Source organism: Grampus griseus, assembly GCF_964374135.1.
Source record: "Grampus griseus genome assembly, chromosome: 2".
Taxonomy (NCBI): Eukaryota; Metazoa; Chordata; class Mammalia; order Artiodactyla; family Delphinidae; genus Grampus; species Grampus griseus.
This window is the reverse complement of record NC_139018.1, coordinates 157,000,047-157,020,787: the sequence shown is the minus strand read 5'-3', so window position 1 is coordinate 157,020,787 and position 20,741 is coordinate 157,000,047. Positions and strand designations below refer to the sequence as shown.

Here is a 20,741-nt window from a genome sequence, read left to right as displayed (position 1 = left end):
CCCATCCTTTTTCACATTGAGTTCAAAAAATGTAAGGCAACAATGGTTAAGAATCAAAAACATAACATTAAATATGACAGATAGTGCAGAAGGAAACATCGGAGTATGACAGCAAGTACATGACATATGAAAGCAGGCGAAACAAACCGGCACTCTGGTGAGCAGTTAACCGGGCAGATGGATGGGAGGAGGAGATGTCAGGGAGGGGAGAGAGGAACGGTATTGGTAATATTCTATCAGGGAGGGGAGAGAGGAACGGTATTGGTAATATTCTATCAGGGAGGGGAGAGAGGAACGGTATTGGTAATATTCTATGTCTTCAGCCTGATGGTGAGTACACAGATTGTTTTAATAGTCTCTATACCTATAATAGAAACTTATAAACGAAGTTAGTGTTTTAAAAATAATCCAGAGTTCATCGTGTCTTCATCCAAGTTCAAGAATGATGAAGACCTGTATCTCCTTGCTCTCCTCCTGCTTTTAGTGCTGAAAGTCCCACGTTCTAGGAAACCACAGGCAAACCATGACAGTTTGTCAATCCATCCTTAACATGAGACAACATGTAAAACCTCGACATGCTTAAGGGTGTAAATGGTTGCCTTTCGGGAGTGTGTGTGCTGATTTTTATTTATTTTATTTAAGCCAAACCCCGACCACCTTCCTCAAAATGGAAGTGTCTTCTGCTCACTGCTCAGAAAAACCACAAAGGGCATTCCTGTACAGCTGTGTTTCTAATAATGTGCACGCAGTACCTGTACATATAATGTATTAATGAATGACTGAAAGAATAAGTGGAGGAAAAATAGAAGTAGGTTAAAAAAAAAAGAAAGAAAAAAAAAAGTAGACAAAATTTGAGTTAATTGACGAGCAGTACCAAAACACCGCTAGGAGTGGTTCACAATAAATACTTGCCAAGTGCATTAGCCAAGCAACAAGACCAGACCAACAGCAATTCCTTGCTGTGAGAGATGGACAAACAATACCCAGAGATTCCCGGGCTCCCTACCTGCACGTGCATCTTCAGAAGGTGACTGTGTATTTGGAGCTCCTCCGGCACCTCCACAGACTTCCTGCCAATAAACCGCAGGAGGTCAAGGGGCACACCTGTGTTCCAGGTGGTGATGCAAGCTTCTGGCTGAACCAGGCCCTGCCAGTGGGCCTGCAGGTTCGTGGCAGGGGGGCTGTAGTGCGCCATGTTAGTTAAATGGCCATTTAACTTCGCGTAGTAGGAGGTTTTGATTTCCGACACCTCCTCCTGGGTCATGAGTCCATTGGCCACAAGGTACTCTGCATACGTGTCGGGGATGCTCTTCCGGGCTCTGTCCAAGGAAAAGGGAAACAAAAATCAATATGATTTGTAAAAATCAAAGAGACAGATACAGGAATTCCCTGGCGGTCCAGTGGTTAAGACTCCACACTTCCACTGCAGGGGGCACGGGTTCAATCCCTGGTCGGGGAGCTAAGATCTCACGCACCCTGTGGTGTAGCCAAAAAATAAAAGGTCCATTTTATGTCATGTGACTTTCACTCCAATAAATTTGTTTTTTAAAGGCAGTGGTGAGTAACTACCTCTTTCAGGCAAGCAAGTGAAAACAAATTTATCTTTTTTTTTCTTTTTTTAAATTTATTTATTTATTTGTTTTTGGCTGTGTTGGGTCTTCGTTGCTGCCTGTGGGCTTTCTCTAGCTGCAGTGAGCAGGGGCTACTCTTCGTTGCGGAGCGTGGGCTTCTCATCCTAGTGGCTTCTCTTGTTGTGGAGCACGGGCTCCAGTAGCATGGGCTTGAGTAGTTGTGGCACACGGGCTTCAGTAGTTGTGGCTCTAGAGCGCAGGCTCAGTAGTTGTGGCACACGGACTTAGTTGCTCCACTGCATGTGTGATCTTCCTGGACCAGGGCTCGAACCCGTGTCTCCTGCACTGGCACGTGGATTCTTAACCACTGCGCCACCAGGGAAGCCCACAAATTTACCTTTATAAGCTTTTGTCTACAGTCAGGCAGAAGTAATGAGTAGTAGAGTTTTCTTACAAACTGTTAATTCTGGACAGTTATTTACAAGGCTGACTTATATTGTCTACCTATTCTGCATCCCTTTATTTCAAAAAGGATTGAACCTATAAGTTGCCGACATCTGTTTCAGGTTGCTTGAAGAAGCCTGTAACTATTCAGCATCCGGGTTTTACAACAATAGAAATAACGATGATGCTACTCTGCATTCGCTTAATACGTTAAACTTGCAAGTCTGGTCACATTGATCATTATATTTAATCCTGAAAAAAGTGAGAGGTAGACAGGATATATTTTTAAAAGCAGGGTCCTGAGTCACATCAAGTCATTCAGGTGCTAAGTTCAAAGCTAAATGGAGAAACCAGATTTGTTCTTCCAAGGGCAGTCTGCTACCCACGACCAGAAAGGCCCATAAAATATCACCAAGTTTATTCCTCTGCTTTAATTTATGTCTATGAGGAAATAAAGCAGGAAAGAGGGATCTACTTTACTTCCTAGCATCTGAAAAGGAAATCCTGGTACTTCCCTGGTGGTCCAGTGGCTAAGACTCCGTGTTCCCAATGCAGGGGGCCCAGGTTCGATCCCTGGTCCAGGAACTAGATCCTGCGTGCCACAATCAAGACCCGGTGCAGCCAAATAAATAAATACATAAATAGGAAATTCCGAAGGAACACACTCCTCCCCATCACGTGAACCTTCTGACTCGGCACTGTCCCACAGAAATGTAACGCAAACAATGTGTAATTTAAAATTTCCCTGTGGTCACATTAGAAAAGGTGCAAGAGGTGGAATTAATTTTAATCATATATTGATTTAACTCAATATACCCAAAATATTGTCCCTTCAATACCTAATCAATATAAAAATTATTATCAAGATCATTTACACTCTTTTTTTCACACTAAGTCTTTGAAATCTGGTGTATATCTTACACTCCCAGCACATCTCCTTCAGGAGTTGGCACATTTCAAGTGTCCAACAGCCATTTATGGCTCGAGGCTTCCACTTTGGACAGTGTAGTTCAGAACTTCGTTAAAATCCATCACGTAACCTCTTGCCAAGGCACAAAGCAGGTCCACGTCTATAGTTCGCAGAAGTGAATCGCGGAGGTTCTGTTTCTGCTCCTGTCAATGTCGCACTGAGCAGCTTCGGGCAAGGTTCTGCCTACGTCTTCTGTTCAGTCCTCCCTCTGCTAAGTGAGGGGGTGAAGTTGCCCTTTGTCTATTCATTGAGGAAATATGTAGAGTTGGAAGAACATGGGGCGCTTTCCTGCGACCCATAGGATGACCATCCCAGTGTGCCCAGGTCTGTCCCAGTTTGAGCATTGAAAGTTTCATGTCCCAGACACACTGGGAAAGCTGGTTACCCTACTGGAGAGTGTCTAACACAAATAATAATGTGAGCACTGTGGGGGAAAGGGCACATCGCATGACGGTTCATCCTTGTACCTGATGATCTGGTACATGACCGGGTTGGTGAAGAAGGGCTCGTCCAGTTCGTTGTGGCCCCACTGCCTGTAGCACAACAAGTCAACAATCACATCCTTCCGGAATTGGCGCTGGTATTCAAATGCCAGTCGCGTGGCCCGGACCACTTCCTCTGGGCTGTCTCCATTGACGTGGATGATGGCGCAGCCCACAAGCTTCCCTGAGGCAGAGGAGCTGGAGATGAGACCGGCTAGTCAACCCATGAACCTACCCCCAAGTCCTGTTGCCCGCATGGGGAGACAGCCCTTGTCCTTAGGGGTAGTTTGGCTTGGGTGTTAAGAACCTGCACTTTGGGAGTTCCCTGGTGACCTAATGGTTAAGATTCTGGGCTTTCACTTCCGTGGCCTGGGTTCAATCCCAGGCCAGGGAACTGAGATCCTGTAAGCCACACGGTGAGGCCAAAAAAACAAAAAGAACCCGCACTTTATGAAAAAAAAAAAAAAAAAAAACCTGCACTTTAGAGGCCAGGTGACAAGCATGAGTTCAAGTCCCAGCTCTGTGTGATCCTGGTAAAGTTATGAATCTCAGTCTCCTTGTCTGTAACACTGGGATAATAGCTCTTACCTCTTAGTGATGTCCTAAAGAGGCAATGAGTTAATGCATATAAAGTGCTTAACAGAGCCTGGTACATCATAACTGATACTTATTTGTTATTATCATCATGACTATTATCTTTCTTCCTGAGATAAAAGGGTCATTAAAGGATGTATCCAAGAAAAAAATTGATTTTCTCCAAAGAGAAGATTGAGAATGAATTTTCAAATCTCTACCTAACTAATTACAAAAAATTCATATAGGTAGCCCCAAAAGGCATCCAGGCCAGGCTCTGGATATAAAAACAGAGCAGTTCTTACCATCTAACAGTTCTGGAAATTCTGTGAAATAGGGAATGAATAATAAAAAGCCCTGTGTTTCTTTGAATACTACTAGTTTCCACAGGTTAAAACAAGCTGACTTTGCTTCTTCACATCTGATTTCCAACCAGACCACTTGGCCAAGTTTACCGGTTGAACATATCCTCTTTGACTGTGATCTTGGGTACTCCAAATCTGATTATCCTGAAGACAATTGCTCTAGCTGTACTAACTGTGTTATCTCTGGATTCCAGCAGATCATTCAACTAGATACTTCAGCATTTTGAGATTGCACCCTCTAAATTCTACTCTTGTTTTATTTCCTTGGATTTTAAGATCACACTCAGACTTTAAAAGGAATATTAACAACACTGTTGGTGACCACTGGCCATATCTGATCCAAAATTTAAAATGGGACCAGCAGTGAGGCTCACTGTTCTGAGTGAACTAGAAGTTTCTCCAGGAATTCCTTGTCGGACTCCAGAGCATCAACTCTTCCCTGTGTTACATACCAATGTCACTACAGTATAAGGAAGACCTTCCTCTTTCTGCAGGAGTGGTGTAACCCAGCTGGTTATTGACAATCAAATGGACACTCCCACCAATTCTGAAATGCGGGATATTAGAGAGTGTAAATGTTTCAGGAACAATCCCTTGACCACAGAAAGAAGCATCACCGTGAACCTAGATCATGGGGGAGAAGAAAAGAAAATGAACGTAAGGGATGGAGAAATTTAGGTTTTCAATAGTAACAGGAATAAAAACAACCATGCTCTCACTGCTCCCCTGCCCTCCTAAAAATCTGCCAGTTATAGGATTTCCTAGAATGGTTAGGCTGATCTCAAGCAGCTTTCAAAGATGCTAAATCAGCCCTTTTCCTCCTGCAGCCACCACCAGTTGACCTATTCCTTCCGCCCCACATCATCACCTACACCCATCACTTCTCACATCCCCATCAACATGCTAGTGTTCACAGCAGCACCACAGAAGGGTGATAGGAGGTGTAGAAGGAAAATCAACTCTAGTAAAGCAATCATGAAAACAGCCTGCAAGACACTAAGACCAATGCACAGCTTCGAACTCTCACTCTTCCCCAATCATTTCCCCCCCAAAACGAGACTGCGTGTAGCTCACATCACCTCATTCCCACTGGGTGTATTAGCCACCACTGTGAACATAAATGAGAATGATGTGACAGCAAAGACAGGAGCATGAGGGTGTAAGTATATCATACACAAGTGAAAGGAGGCTTTGGGGAAAGAGCAAAATACTATTGTAAGAGAATCTCTGAAATGTGCTATTCTTCCAGAACTTGTGAAGTCTGCTAGATCATAATAGCACAAAACCTGACAACAAGGTCCTACTGTATAGCACAGGGAACTATATTCAATATCCTGTGATAAACCATAATGGAAAAGCATTTTTAAAAGAATGTATATATATGTGTATAAGTGAATCACTTTGCTTACAGCAGAAATTAACACAACATTGTAAATCAACTATACTTCAATAAAAAATTAATTAAGAAAAACAACTGGTATGGGCTTCCCTGGTGGCACAGTGGTTGACAGTCCACCTGCCGATGCAGGGGACACGGGTCTGTGCCCCGGTCTGGGAAGATCCCACACGCCACAGAGCGTCTGGGCCCGTGAGCCATGGCCGCTGAGCCTGCGCATCCGGAGCCTGTGCTCCGCAACGGGAGAGGCCACAACAGTGAAAGGCCCACGTGCCACAACAGTGAGAGGCCCGTGTACCTCAAAAAACAAAGAAACAAAAAAACTGGTAAACGGAAAGTGGTAGAAAAGGGGGTAAATTTTTTTTAGAAAACTTGAAAGTAAATAATGAGGGAATTGCAGAACTTAGGAGAAAGTATGAGCTCCACTGACTTCATGCTGTATAAAAGGCTGTTATATCAATAAGGTATATGTTGTACACCTTAAATTTACATGATGTTATATGACAAATGCATTTTAATTAAAAAGCTATTAAATAAAAGGCTACTATCATAAACAGCCAAAATGCTCAGCTAGAGAATAGAATGATCTGATATGGGGAATTCCCTGGTGGTCCAGTGGTTAGGACTCGGCGCTTTCACTGCTATGGCCCGGGTTCAATCCCTGACCGGGGAACTAAGATCCTGAAGGCTGCACAGCACGGCCAAATTAATTAATTAATTAATTAATTAAATAAAATGACCTGATATGGTAACCATTGTGGCTCTAATAATAGCAGAAATAAAAGACCTAAATATGAATGAAGAAAGAATCCTTGGGCTTCCCTGGTGGCGCAGTGGTTAAGAATCCACCTGCCAATGCAGGGGGGGACACGGGTTCGAGCCCTGGTCCGGGAAGATCCCACATGCCGCGGAGCAACTAAGCCTGTGCACCACAGCTACTGAGCTTGAGCTCTAGAGCCCTCGAGCCACAACTACTGAAGCCCGAGTGCCTAGAGCCCCTGCTCCACAGCAAGAGAAGCCACCACAATGAGAAGCCCGCGCACCGCAACGAAGAGTAGCCCCCGCTCACCACAACTAGAGAAAGTCCGCGTGCGGCAACAAAGACGCAACACAGCCAAAAATAAATAAATAAATAAATAAAAAGAAGGAATCCTTGGAAGCAGATTTTTTTAATGACAGTGAAGACGTCCTAAAAGAGTAATTTGTATATAGGTAAAACATTTTGGCTAAGAAAGGAAGCACTGTTTTGCTTAGCGAAATCTCCAGCCCACACCTTCCCATTGCTAGGGCCTACAGGGATGACTGGCGTTTTGGAATATCCAGACGTAGTGATAACATACCCTTACGTCACCTCCACAACGCTATGTACATTATCTCCATTGATCCATTCAACAATCAGGTGGAGGGGCCAGGTAAGGGAATCGCCACTGTTATTTTCACAGATGAGAAAACCAAGGTTCAGAAAGAGTACGTATTTCACGTGCCAAGGACTAGACCTTCTGTGATGCCTCCATTTTTTTTTGGCCACGCTGCATGGCACACGGGATCTTATTTCCCAAACCAGGGATGGAACCTGTGCCCCCTGCATTGGAAGCGTGGAGTCTTAACCACTGGACTGCCAGGAAAGTCCTGATGCCTCCATTTTTTGGACTTATTTCCCCACCCCTCCAAGCCTTTCGCCTGGGTTAACGAACTTACTATGTTCTCATTTAATCCTCAGAACACTATAAGGAATGTAACCTACTCCCATTGACCTCTGAGATTCAGAGAACCTGAGGAACAGAACCAAGCACGCCAAGCTAGAAGGCAGCAAAGCCAGGATCTGAACTCAGTGCTTCTTGGTTCCAGAATCCTTGTCTTTTCTACACCGGGCTACACTGTCAAGTCCAACCCTCAGCTGCACGGCGGTCCACACAGGGTCAAGGGGTTCCTAGCATCTGAACACTCCACACCCTTTGGCCTCCTTGCTGATGGGACTTCCTGTGGAGTAATGATGTAAAAGGAGACCAGTAAAGCAAGGAAGAGAGCTGGGTGTCTCTTCCACTCCTTTACAAAAGCATTTACAGGAGAGGCATTGCTGAGAACATAACATCTGTTCATAACTTGCGTCATTTTATCATAGTCTTAGGGTTCTTGGCACTAAAGCCATGTGTCATCTGCTAATTTTATTTCCTATCTTAGAAGAGAAAACACTCCACGATGCCCATAAAGCTTTGCAGGAGTCGGGTCCATAAGCCCCAAGGAATGCTGTGGGCGGTGGAAACTGCTCAGCCAAACACAGCAGGGGGCTTGGACACACACAGAGGATCACATGTGACGATCCACTTCCACCACATTCAGGACCAAGATGAACAGAAGACAGACGGCAAAAGTAGTATCCGGAGTCTCACCCACCATGATTTTATAGACTCCGAATTTCAAGTTCCCACAATAAATTAGAATTTTGAACTTGAGTGAGGCAAGACCCAGGCAGACACAGCAGGGCAAAATGTCTTGGGAACACAAAGTAGAGAGAAGAGGGCGGTTTCTTTTCACTTCAAAGAAAATGGCACTTTCACCTCTTCCTTCAGGAATCAGCCTTAAGATCAGCTCAATGTACTGGGGAAATGTGAGTGACTGAAATATTTTAGTCTCATGAATTCAAGTGAAAGGTGAAGAGAATGTCTGGCTAATGATTTGAAGATTTCTATTTAGAAATACTATAACATAAATCCAATCCTGCTTACCCCCGATTTATTTACTACAAGTTTCTGGCCCATGGAAAATTAACAGTAAGATAATGTGGTTATTTGTATATGTAGCCAAATATTCTACTGCCTTGTAGATTTACTTAATTTCCTTTGGGTTTGAAGACTCAGTTACTGATATCCAGGATTAATTAGTAGTTATCCAGTAGTTAAAGGTTCATATTTATGTTTTTACTTTTGTGGCGTGGTATGTGGGATCTTAGTTCCCCGACCAGGGACCAAACCCTCGCGGCTTGCAGTGGAAGTGCAGAGTCTTAACCACTGGACCACCAAGGAAGTCCCTAAACGTTCATATTTAAATGAATACTTGCAGAAGAAAAATGTGACCCACAATCTAAACCTCTAAAGTATACCTGTTGGGCTACCAAAAAGTGGGGGGCAGAGGAAGCAATACATTATATAATTTGTATTGTTTGCCTTAATGCCAAAGACCTTCATTGGAAAACAAACAAACAAGCAAATAAAATAAATCCAAACTCTTGCAGTCTTGTTAGACAGACGGATACCACGTCGTTTCCAAGAGAGTTATAATTTCAGAGAAGTAATGACATCTGTCCTCTTAACAGTAGCAGGTATGCCGGTCTATATCCCCTTAATTAATTCATAACTCAAGAAAGGAAAAACACAGTGAAGACCTCCATCAGTTGCCTTGAGCGGGGAGGGATAAATTGGGAGATTGGGATTGACATATACACACTACTATACATAAAATAGTTAACTAATAAGAGCCTACTATATTGTAATGACCTATATGGGAATAGAATCTAAAAAGAGTGGATATATGTATATGTATAACTGACTCACTTTGCTGTACACCTGAAACTAACACAACACTGTAAATCAACTATACTCCAATAAAAAATTAATTGAAGAATTTTTTAAAACATCAGTCAAAAATAGAAGTCAGTTGCCTTGAGACTACACCACCTCACATCTGCTATTAATTTTTTAAAGAAGCCCAAAAATCTTCTTTTCCCAAAAGTTCATCTCAATTTCATCTGGAACATCTGCCATCTCCTGTCGTAACTACCATCCTGGACATTCTTACTTCCTGGTCTTTCCAACCTCAGGCCTCACTTCCTGAAGCTACTAGTACCTGTAAGCAAATGACCTTGTCCCCAGGCTGAGCCGAACCGTCTGGAGAGTAGTCCCCATCCCGCCTGGACTGCTGTCTCCCGCGAGTCTTCCCAACAGCCACAGGGTTAACGGCTTCCAGGTGTGAGGGGTTGGGCAGCATTGTCACGTGGAGGGGATGGTGCGTGCCAAAGTCCAGGTCAACCGAGGACGTCAGGTGAGACAGGACATCGCCAGCGGCTGAGACATTTTCCGGAAATTCACTTAAGCCTCGCATTTTACGGAACATCAGCTATGCCGAATAAACGTACAAGAAAAAATGGTAAGAGGTGGTTCATTTAAATCACACAATAGGGACTTCCCTGGTGGCACAGTGGTTAAGAATCCTCCTGCCAATGCAGGGCACACGGGTTCGAGCCCTGGTCCGGGAAGATCCCACATGCCACAGAGCAACTAAGCCTGTGTGTCACAACTACTGAGCCTGCACTCTAGAGCCCGTAAGCACAATTACTGAGCCTGTGTGCCACAACTACTGAAGCCCATGCACCTAGAGCCCGTGCTCCGCAACAAGAGAAGTCACTGCAATGAGAAGCCCACACACCACAATGATGAATAACCCCCACTCGCCGCAGCTAGAGAAAGCCCATAGGCAGCAATGAAGACCCAACACAGCCAAAAATTAAATAAATAAAGATAAGCACACACTTGTAACTGCTCGAATGCACAGAACTATTTGGAGATGTTCAGTCATATGAAGTTCCAACACTTTCAGAAGAGTCTAGCCTGATGCAGATGGTAAGATACTTCTGCCTTGCAATAAGCAAAATATTTTTTCTTAAATGCACCTGTTATTATGTATTTTCCAAAAGAATCTGTATTATTCTTGTTAAAGGTAGAGAGGCAAATAAGAAGTTAATCCCATTTAGTCAGGGGATAACATACACTGCTTAGTGCAAGTGGCATCTTAAAAACTATATTGTCCAATTCTCAAAGGACTTCTCTGCATACATTCTGTCACCTCATCTTCACAGTCTTCTATGACATAGATGTTACTACCCATTTTAAAAATGAACAAGCTAAAAAACTAAAAACAGAGTTGCTAGAGTTGCCATATATCCAGAGAAAACTCTAATTCGAAAAGGTACATGCACCCCAACGTTCATCGCAGCCCTATTTACAATAGCCAATATACAGAAGCAACCTAAGCGTCCATTGACAGATGAATGGATAAAGAACATATGGTGTGTGTGCACACACACACACTGGAATATTACTCAGTCATAAAAAAGAACAAAATAATGCCATTTGCAGCAACATGGATGGACCTAGAGATTATCATACTAAGTGAAATAAGTCAGACAGAAAAAGACAAATATCATACGATATCACTTATGTGTGGAATCTAAAAAAATGATACAGGAATTCCCTGGCAGTCCAGTCATTAGGACTCTGCTCTTTCACTGCCAAGGGCCCAGGTTCAGTCCCTGTGAACTAAGATCCTGCAAGCCACGCGGCACGGCCAAAAATAAAAAAAGAATAGGAAAAAGAAATGATACAAATGAACTTATTTACAAAACAGAAACAGACTCACAGACATAGAAAACAATCTTATGGTTACCGAAGGGGAAGGGGAGGGATAAATTAGGAGTTTGAGATTTAAAAAAATAAAAAAATGAATGAGCAAGAGAAATTAACTAGATGGTTTAAAGGTCCTCGGCTAAAAATCTGGGTCTCAAACCAAGGTATTTACCAAAAACAGCATGCTATTCTCTACTGGCCAAATGGTTTGAATGACCCAAAAGCTTCTCCAGTTCACAAAAGCTTCTTATTTCCCTATCTGCAAATAGGAGCATACAAACTCACACAGTATAGGGATGGGTGTGTTTCTCGCAAATATGATCATTGATAATCACTTCTGTGTCTTTCAGTAACTGTCTTGTCTGGGATATTTTAGGAATGCAATTTTTGGTTTAAGAACTTCTGCAGGGGAATTCCCTGGCCGTCCAGTGGTTAGGACTCTGCGCTTTCACTGCCGAGGGCGCAGATTCCATCCCTGGCCAGGGAACTAAGATCCCACAAGCCGCAAGCCGCATGGAGCAGGCCAAAAAAAAAAAGAAAGAGAGAGAAAATTTCTGCAGGTATCTAAGCACATGTCTCCATCTGTCCATTACTTTATTCTGTCATATTCTACCTTTACTAAGGTGTCTTTTCAAAGCTGGTTACCAGTCTCTTAGCATCAGAAACACTGAGGTATGAATATTAAAGGTAAAGCTTGGCCCCTAGACATAACATCACATATATTTTTTTCATTAAAAAAATTTTTTTAGAATTGAGGTATAGTTGATTTACAATATTATATAAATTTCAGGTGTACAACGTAGTGATTCAAAATTTTTAGAGATTATACTGTTTATAGTTATTATAAAATATTGGCTATATTCTCTGTGTTGTACAATATATCCTTGTAGCTTATTTATTTTTTACAAAGTAGTTTGTATCTCTCCATCCCCTACTGCTATACCGCCCTTCCCTCTCCCCACTGGTAACCACTAGTTTGTTCTCTTAGTGAGTCTGTTTCTGTTATAGTCATTAGTTTGTTTTATTTTTGAGATTCCACATATAAGTGACAACATACAGTATTTATCTTTGTGTGGCTTATTTCACTAAGCACAATACCCTGCAAGTCCATCCATGTTGTTTCAAATGGCAAATTTTCATTCTTTTTTATGGCTGAGTAGTATTCCTGTGTGTGTGTGTGTGTGTGTGTGTGTGTGTGTGTGTGTGTATCACATTTTCTTTATCCATTCATCTGTTGATGGACACTTAGGCTGCTTCTGTATCTTGGCTATTGTAAATAATACTGCTATGAACATTGAGGTGCATATATCTTTTCAAATTAGTGTTTTCATGTTCTTCAGATATATACCCAAGAATGGAATTTCTGGGTCATATGGTGGTTCTATTTCTAGTTTTTTGAGGATCCTCCATACTGTTTTCCACAGTGGCTGCACCAATTTACATTCCCACCAACAGCGTACTAGGGTTCCCATGTGTTTCTTCTAATATTCTCAAGGATAGCACATCCTTCCATAGGCTCCATTAACTCCATCTAACTTTGAAAGGTCCTTTAACATTTATAATTATTTTTAATCTCCGGGCCAAGAACAGTAATGAGGTTTATCCACGCGTAATGGCTACAACCTTATCAGACATTGAGTCCCTCTGATGCTCCCTGACATCGAATCTTCCATCCTGACCCTCAAGTCTTTCGAGACTTACAGAGCAGCTGAGTTGGACAGAACAGGAACACCAAGATCCAATAACCCATAAAACCACTCACTTAGAGGGGTCTCTTGAGATAACAATGTGTTACTAGTTTCATACAATCTATTAACTAGAAACTGCAAATAAGTGGAAGGTAAAAATGACTTTTTTGTAAGGTAAAATTGTATCAAATTGTACAGATCTTTGTGTTTGTTTGAATGATTTTTATGAAATAGGGAAAGCATGCTTCGAAAAACAGAATTTATCTGTTTGCATCATCCGTAGGAAACAAACTAACTTTTTTTTCTTTTTTGGTACATGGGCCTCTTACTGCTGTGGCCTCTCCCGTTGCGGAGCACAGGCTCCGGACGCACAGGCCCAGCGGCCATGGCTCACGGGCCCAGCCACTCCGCGGCATGTGGGATCTTCCCGGACCGGGGCACGAACCCGTGTCCCCTGCATCGGCAGGCGGACTCTCAACCACTGCGCCACCAGGGAAGCCCCAAACTAACTTTTAACTTCCCTGAGTGAAGAACCTCTGTAAGTTGATACAGAAAATCAACCTAAATGCCAGGTCCAGGGACTTCACTGGTGGTCCAGTGGTTGAGACTCCGTGCTTCCACAGCAGGGGACGCGGGTTCGATCCCTGGTTGGGGACCTAAGATCCCACATTCCACGTGGCACGGCCAAAAGAATAAACAAACAAAAGGAAAAAGAAGAGGGCCATCCAACAGCAACAGGTTTCATCAATTAACTAAGCTAAAGTAAGTCAGAAAGAGAAAAACAAATATTATATATTAACACATATATGTGGAATCTAGAAAAACAGTACAGATGAACCAGTTTGCAAGGCAGAAATAGAGACACAGATGTAGAGAACAAACGTATGGACACCAAGGGGGGAAAGTGGCATCGGGCGTGGGGGAATGAATTGAAATACTGGGATTGACATATATACACTAATATGTATAAAATAGATAACTGATAAGAACCTGCTGTATAAAAATAAACAAATAAAATAAAATTCAGATCAAAAAACAAATTAACTAAGCTGTCTCCTGGACAAATGGCTCATATGCTTGGCTGGTTTTCTAAAAGCAGTTATTACCATTGGTTTTATTCTTTTACAGTCAATTGTACATGAATAGCGGAAAACATAGAATGTCTTTTACCTCTGGAGGGAACTGCAGAAGGCCTGTCAATAAGTTCAGCCTCCCTCTATGTGGCATCCCAATAATGACATCGGTTACCCCGCTGTAGGCCGCCCTTTTCAGCAGCTCATAGAAAAAGCCCATCATGCTTTCAGCTCCTTCGCCTCCGTATCGCTTCACCGTGGCAAACTTGGTGGCCAAAAAGTGGTCAAGCTCCTATGGAACACCACGTCAGACGCATCAGTTACAGGACAGCTAACTACTTGGGTCAAAGTCAAACACGTTTAAGAAGACCCCACACTACGTCAAGCAGCTGCAACAGGGTTCCTTCACTACCGACCGCAGAGATGCACAGAAGTCACCCAGAGCCAGGCAGGAAAGCCCTGCCGAGGACACCACACAGCAGCAGGGATGCAGAGAAAACAACCTGAGTGGTAGGTAGAACTCACCCCAGCAGGAATCCCCTCAGAATGCCGGGCCCTTCCCGTGACTTGAGTTTCAGTACAGGGCTCTACAATAGCATTTCATCTGGGCTGCAAATTAGCCAACCACCCACATTACTGGGAACAGGTTTCTTGTCATCTTGATATGCCCGAGTCCTGATCACAGCCCTGACAGACATTCAATCCCATTAATCTGTATTGAGAGCCTCTTCCACATACAGTTCCTTTTTTTCTATCACTTCAGGTAAGAAAAAGAGAAATAAGATCTTAAGGATTTTGCAGGCTTCTATAGAGGGAATAGACAAATACATAAAACATATTGACTCTGAGAAGCACCAATAGTTCTGTTGTTTGGTGATCTACTTTCTTCTACTTAGAATAAAGTGGTATGTGCTACCCTGCCCCTTGTGTTGAGGCCATGGGGTAAATGGGGCTACATTCAGAGAGTTCATGTCTTAACTCCCTCTCTTCAATATTTATATGTCTTTGTAGAAAATGAATCGACCTGTTTCTTTGATATTAGCTGCTACTTTTATACCTGAGATTCTAGCATTAGTTTTGACAGATGTTTTCGCTCTTCTGTGGTAAATGTCTCCTTTTTCAGTTCCTCAAACCGCTTGGCAAACCATTCTTTCTCCTCCTGGCTCTGAAGTTGGGAGGTTTCAATAGAAATCTGCCCACAGTAGATCTGGTTGAGATAGGCTACCACTTCCTCGAGAGAGGCCTCCTCCTTCCCCATGTTCAGTAATCCTACGAAATGGAATCAAAGGGATCGTTTTAAAGAATAATCAACCATGTAACTAATTATAGAACATACCAAGATCCTTATTTGAATTCAGAGCATTTCATTCCAAGTAACTTGGGTTATCTAGATTTTTCTAAAGGCAAAACTAAAAATATGATCAAAGGCCATAAAGGTACTAAAAGGAGAGGGAATAAAAAGCTTCCATCTCTCGAACAGAGCCATGATGCATTATGCCAAATTTTGATTCTATAGTCATTTTGAACTAAATTGTGAACCTACCTTTCATCTGCTTTATAGCTACAAATCATATGTATACCTTTATCTGAAACATCTATCTACCAAAACGTTCAAGTCTTATTAATATCTATAAAGCAATGCCTATTATTGCACAGTTGGTCTTAATGTGAATTAATATTGATAGCAATGCAATATTCTAAGGTAAAAGGAAATCTCCCTGAATCTCAGCCAGAGAAAAGAAAGGTTTGTAGTACGTGATTGGCCCAGCATCAAATCAATTATCAGTCATTTGCCTAAGCCTACAATATGAATTTAACAAACCAACATTTTCTTTATATCGTGTATAGTTGCTTACAATAAACGTTAGATCTTTGATACTGATTGAGCACAGCTGTGATGATCATGGGAGTGCAGATATCTCTTTAAGATAGTGATTTCGATTCCTTTAGATTTATACCCAGACATGGAATTGCTGGATCATATGGTAGTTCTATTTTTAATTTTTTGAGTATCCTCCATACTGTTTTCCATAGTGGCTGCAACAACTTGCATTCCTACCAACAGTGCACAAGAGTTCCCTTTTCTCTACATCCTTGCCGACACTTGTATCTTTGGGTTTTTTTTTTTTTAATTGAGGTATAGTTGATTTACAATGTTGTGTTCATTTCTGCTGTACAGCAAAGTGATTCAGTTATACATATATATACATTTTTTTTCATTTTCTTTTCCATTATGGTTTATCACAGGATATTAAATATAGTCCCCTGTGCTTGACAGTAGGACTGTGTTGTTTATCCATCTTTGGGTTTTTTTTTGACAATAGCCATTGTAACAGGTGTGAGGTGATAGCTCATGGTGGTTTTTTTTTTTTTTTTGCGGTACGTGGGCCTCTCACTGTTGTGGCTTCTCCAGTTACGGAGCACAGGCTCCGGAAGCGCAAGCTCAGCGGCCCTGGCTCACGGGCCCAGCTGCTCCACGGCACGTGGGATCTTCCCGGACCGGGGCACGAACCCGTGTCCCCTGCATCGGCAGGCAGACTCTCAACCACTGCGCCACCAGGGAAGCCCCTCACTGTGGTTTTGATTTGCATTTCCCTGATGCTTAGTGATGCTGAGCACCTTTTCATGTACCCTCTGGCCATTGTACATATGATTTGAATAGAGAAGAAACGGGTCCTATCAGAAGACCCTTCTAGAACCCCAACACTGCTCCTCCCAGACAGTGTTCGAATGTGCCCCTCACTGTCTCCTCACACCCGTGGAAGCCTCAGCTCCAGCGGGCATGTGGGTCCTTCAAGAACAGAGAAAGGAGCCCCACCTCACTGGCAGTTAACTGTCACGTGGATAGTCCATTGCTGATGGGCTTTACCTGCGGTATTAAAGGGTCCCTGCAGCGTCTGCACGAGGGCTTGGATTTCAGGCACGTTCTCCTGCAGGGCTTGGCCAGTGAAGAGGGGGTTGATTTTGGCAGCTTTATGGCCATGCTCACAATACACCGTCACCAACCTGGCAAGGCCATGATCCACTAATTCAGGGGGAAAAAACAACAGAACAATATAGTTTAGGAAATGCCCACAAGCTGCAAAATCAGTTTTTCAAAGAAGCCTCTGTGGCCTTGGACAGTTTTAAACACACGGCTCCTACCCACCACAGCTGCCAGTGGTTTTCAGGATTAAAGACTAAGAGACTCCAGGAAAACACACTTATTTCCTTAAATTTATCTCCTGAGAGCGAAAGTCACTGAAAAATACAGAAAGGAAACAGAACTATAAGTGCACATTTGTGAAACTAATTATGCACGAGGATAGATATTAAAAGGAAACACCCCAAATTGAAAATAACTGTTAAAATGTTGAGATTATGGATAATTATAGTCCTCAATTATTATTTGAGATTTTTTATATCGTACATTAGAAATACAGACAATTTGAACTACAAAATCAATGTTACATTTCCTTCCTTATTTTATTTCTTTTTTTATAAATTTATTTATTTTACTTTTGGCTGTGTTGGGTCTGCGTTGCTGTGCGCGGGTTTTCTCTAGTTGCGGGGAGTGGGGGCTACTCTTCGTTGGGCTGCGTGGGCTTCTCATTGCAGTGGCTTCTCTTGTTGCAGAGCATGGGCTCTAGGTGCGCAGGCTTCAGTAGTTGTGGCAGGTGGGCTCAGTAGTTGTGGCTCACATGTTCTAAGGCGCAGGCTCAGTAGTTGTGGCGCACGGGCTTAGTTGCTCTGCGGCATGCGGGAACTTCCCAGACCAGGGCTAGAACCCGTGTCCCCTATATTGGCAGGCGGATTCTTAACCACTGAACTACCAGGGAAGTCCCAGCCTTCCTTATTTCTTAAAGACCCCAGGTACATACACTCATGAAATCGTACAGTAGGAAAAGACCTTAGAAATTATCTTGTTACTCACATAATGAAAAAAATTTTTAAATCCCGTTTGTACAGCCTTAAATGAGTAATTCCCCAGTCTCTACTCAAGGGGGAATCATTATCTTTCAATGAATCCAATTCTATCTTAGATGATTTTATATTGAGCCAGAAGCTGCTTTTCTTCCCTTTCCCACAGGAAAGCCCTTCTAAAATTTGGAAGAAAATCCTTCAAGCCCACAATCGATTAACCTTCAGTTCATCAAGGTGGTCTTATACAAATCAAGCACAAATCTCTGAAGATGAGCAAGTCCACCATGAAGGGCACACATTTTCTGAACATTACAAAAATTTGCATTTTTATTTTCAGAACCCAAAGAAAATTGTTAGCATATTTTGAAATACTTACTGACCATTTTATGAACATGTGTTGCCATACAATGATTTCAGAGCTACATGTTTATGTGCTGGGGTTTGTATTCAGGGTTCTGCAGTGTATCTCTTGTCACAGGCTTAGAGGAAAGAACTGAGGTGTGTTGAACATGCATTCAATATTCATACGAATATGTAGGATCTGTTGGCACAAATCCGGCAGTTAAGAGGATCCACACTATGTCTAATAAACTCATCAAACAATCCCAGTAAATGAACAGATTTCAAACTGGAGGAGTCATATATAATTTTGCTATAGTCTCTATTCTGGTTATGAAGTAGGACACCTTCATATTTCTGGCTAAAATACAGACAGATATATCTGTCTAAAGCATTGTCCCTGTTGGCCACTCCTCCTTAAAAACAGTTGCTTCCCTGGGCTCTCTGGCATTGCAAGATCCTGGGTTTCCTCCTAACTCGCTGGCTACTCAACCTCAATCACTTTTGCTGGGCGAGAAGTGGGTTAGGGGATCCTCCTCTTTGTCCACCTCTAAAATATTGCTTCTCCCCAGGTCTGCCCAGGGTCTTCTTCTCAATCTACTTTCTCTCTAGGTGATCTCATCCATGACTTCCAATATCATCTGCAAAACTACATCCTTAGTGGGGTAAGTCCAGTGGTAAATATATAGGGTTATCATCACCATTCTCACCACAATCTACTAGCCCTCTTTTTTTTAATGCTTTATTTTTTTAAACTTTTGGCCATGCCACACAGCACGTGGGATCTTAGTTCCCTGACCAGGGATTGAACCTACGCACCCTGCATTGGAAGCACGGAGTCTTAACCGCTGGACCACCAGGGAAGTCTTCTACTAGCCCTCTTTTGAAAACATTCTCTTTACTGAACCACATCAGCTCAGGGATCACTGCTTCAATTTCTAACTGAAATTGCTAACTGAAAAGCCAGTTTTTAATGATACTCTAGAACACTGACGGGGGAGTTGGCACAAAAGGATGCTGCTCACCCCGAAGAACACGTGGCACCTACTATTCTGAAAGAGCCAGAGAGAGAGGACTATTCCCCTCCCACCTTGGGGCACATTCTCCATCCATCCTGACCATCTGTTTTCTCTCAGACCCTCATTTCACTGCTCTGGTATCTTCCACCAGACCCAGTCCCATATCTCTTCCCTCTCTGTCTCCCAGATCCTTCCATTACGACCTCTGGAATTCTGTTCCATGCTTAACAGGTCTCCCTACCTTCTTCACCTCTTCCCTAAACAATTGCTTATACTCCTGTCGTCATGGGAATCTGCTTTCCCCTGAGGACACCAGTGGAAGGTGAAGTTACTCATCACCCACACACACGTCCCTCCAGTACTGAAGGTGGAGTCAATGCCTCCTCATTCCTCACTGACATTCCCCTGTAGTTAGTCCTCTAACTCTCTACAAACCCCCAGTCCTCTTAGGGACATGCCACAGTGTTGATAACTAATCCCCACTGGCCAAAAGTCATCACAAGATAATGCTGTAGGAGAATGCTTACTGGAAAAGCATCAGTTTGTTTAGATGGAAAAAGACTAAAAGACACTATATATAGCATAAGCCTGATTTTTGTTAAAATTGGTGTATAATATATATTTCATTATATAGTATATCTAGCATATTAGTATCTATATACTTCATATATGTCTCTGCACTTGCATGTATATATTCCACATATATAAAGGAAATAGACCAAAAACTTAGTGATGATCCTATGTCAAAATTCCTAATTTTGGGGCTTCCCTGGTGGCGCAGTGGTTGAGAGTCTGCCTGCCAATACAGGGGACACGGGTTCGTGCCCCGGTCCAGGAGGATCCCACAGCAGTGAGAGGCCCGCATACCGCAAAAAAAACAACAACAAACAAACAAACAAACAAAATTCTTAATTTTGGGACTTCCCTGGTGGCGCAGTGGTTAAGAATCCGCCTGCCAATGCAGGGGACATGGGTTCGAGCCCTGGTCCGGGAAGATCCCACATGCCGTGGAGCAACTAAGCCCGTGCGCCACAACTACTGAGCCTGTGCTCTAGAGCCCTCAAGCCACAACTACTGAAGCCCTTGAGCCTAGAGCCCATACTCCGCAGCAAGAGAAGCCACCACAAGGAGAAGCCCGTGCACCACAACAAAGAGTAGCCCCAGCTCGCCGCAGCTAGAGAGAAAGTCCACGCACAGCAATGCAGACCCAACGCAGCCAAAAAAAAAAAAAAAATTTTCTTGCTTACCATAGTTTCTAAGTTTTCTGTAATGAACATGTCCAGTAGAGCTCTTTATTTATTTTGGCCACACCATGAGGCTTATGGGATCTTAGTTCCCCGACCAGGAATCAAACCCAGGCCCAAGGCAGTGAAAGCACTTGAGTCCTAATCTCTGGACCTCCAGGAAATTCCCAGAGCTCTTTAAATTGTATCCATTTAACTGACTTAAATACACCCTGAAAGCTTCTGATGATCAGATTCTCTCCACTGCCCTCACCAGTGGACTATATGCTTGTAAG

At 42.8% G+C, this 20,741-nt stretch overlaps 1 protein-coding gene across 2 annotated transcripts in view; it reads right to left on the bottom strand.

Moving 5' to 3' along the window:
- DHTKD1 (dehydrogenase E1 and transketolase domain containing 1) overlaps window positions 1–20,741 on the bottom strand; it is a 52,925-nt gene that overhangs the window by 20,866 nt on the left and 11,318 nt on the right. The window contains exons 2-8 of one of the 2 annotated variants that reach the window (XM_082649241.1): window positions 16,831–16,986; window positions 15,019–15,230; window positions 14,059–14,253; window positions 9,645–9,914; window positions 4,858–5,029; window positions 3,453–3,651; window positions 1,007–1,319 (exon numbers count right to left, since the gene is read on the bottom strand). In XM_082649241.1, the coding sequence (XP_082505367.1) occupies window positions 1,007–1,319; window positions 3,453–3,651; window positions 4,858–5,029; window positions 9,645–9,914; window positions 14,059–14,253; window positions 15,019–15,230; window positions 16,831–16,986 (1,517 nt within the window). The remainder of the gene's footprint in view (window positions 1–1,006; window positions 1,320–3,452; window positions 3,652–4,857; window positions 5,030–9,644; window positions 9,915–14,058; window positions 14,254–15,018; window positions 15,231–16,830; window positions 16,987–20,741) is intronic. The other variant, XM_082649242.1, reaches the window with a different exon arrangement.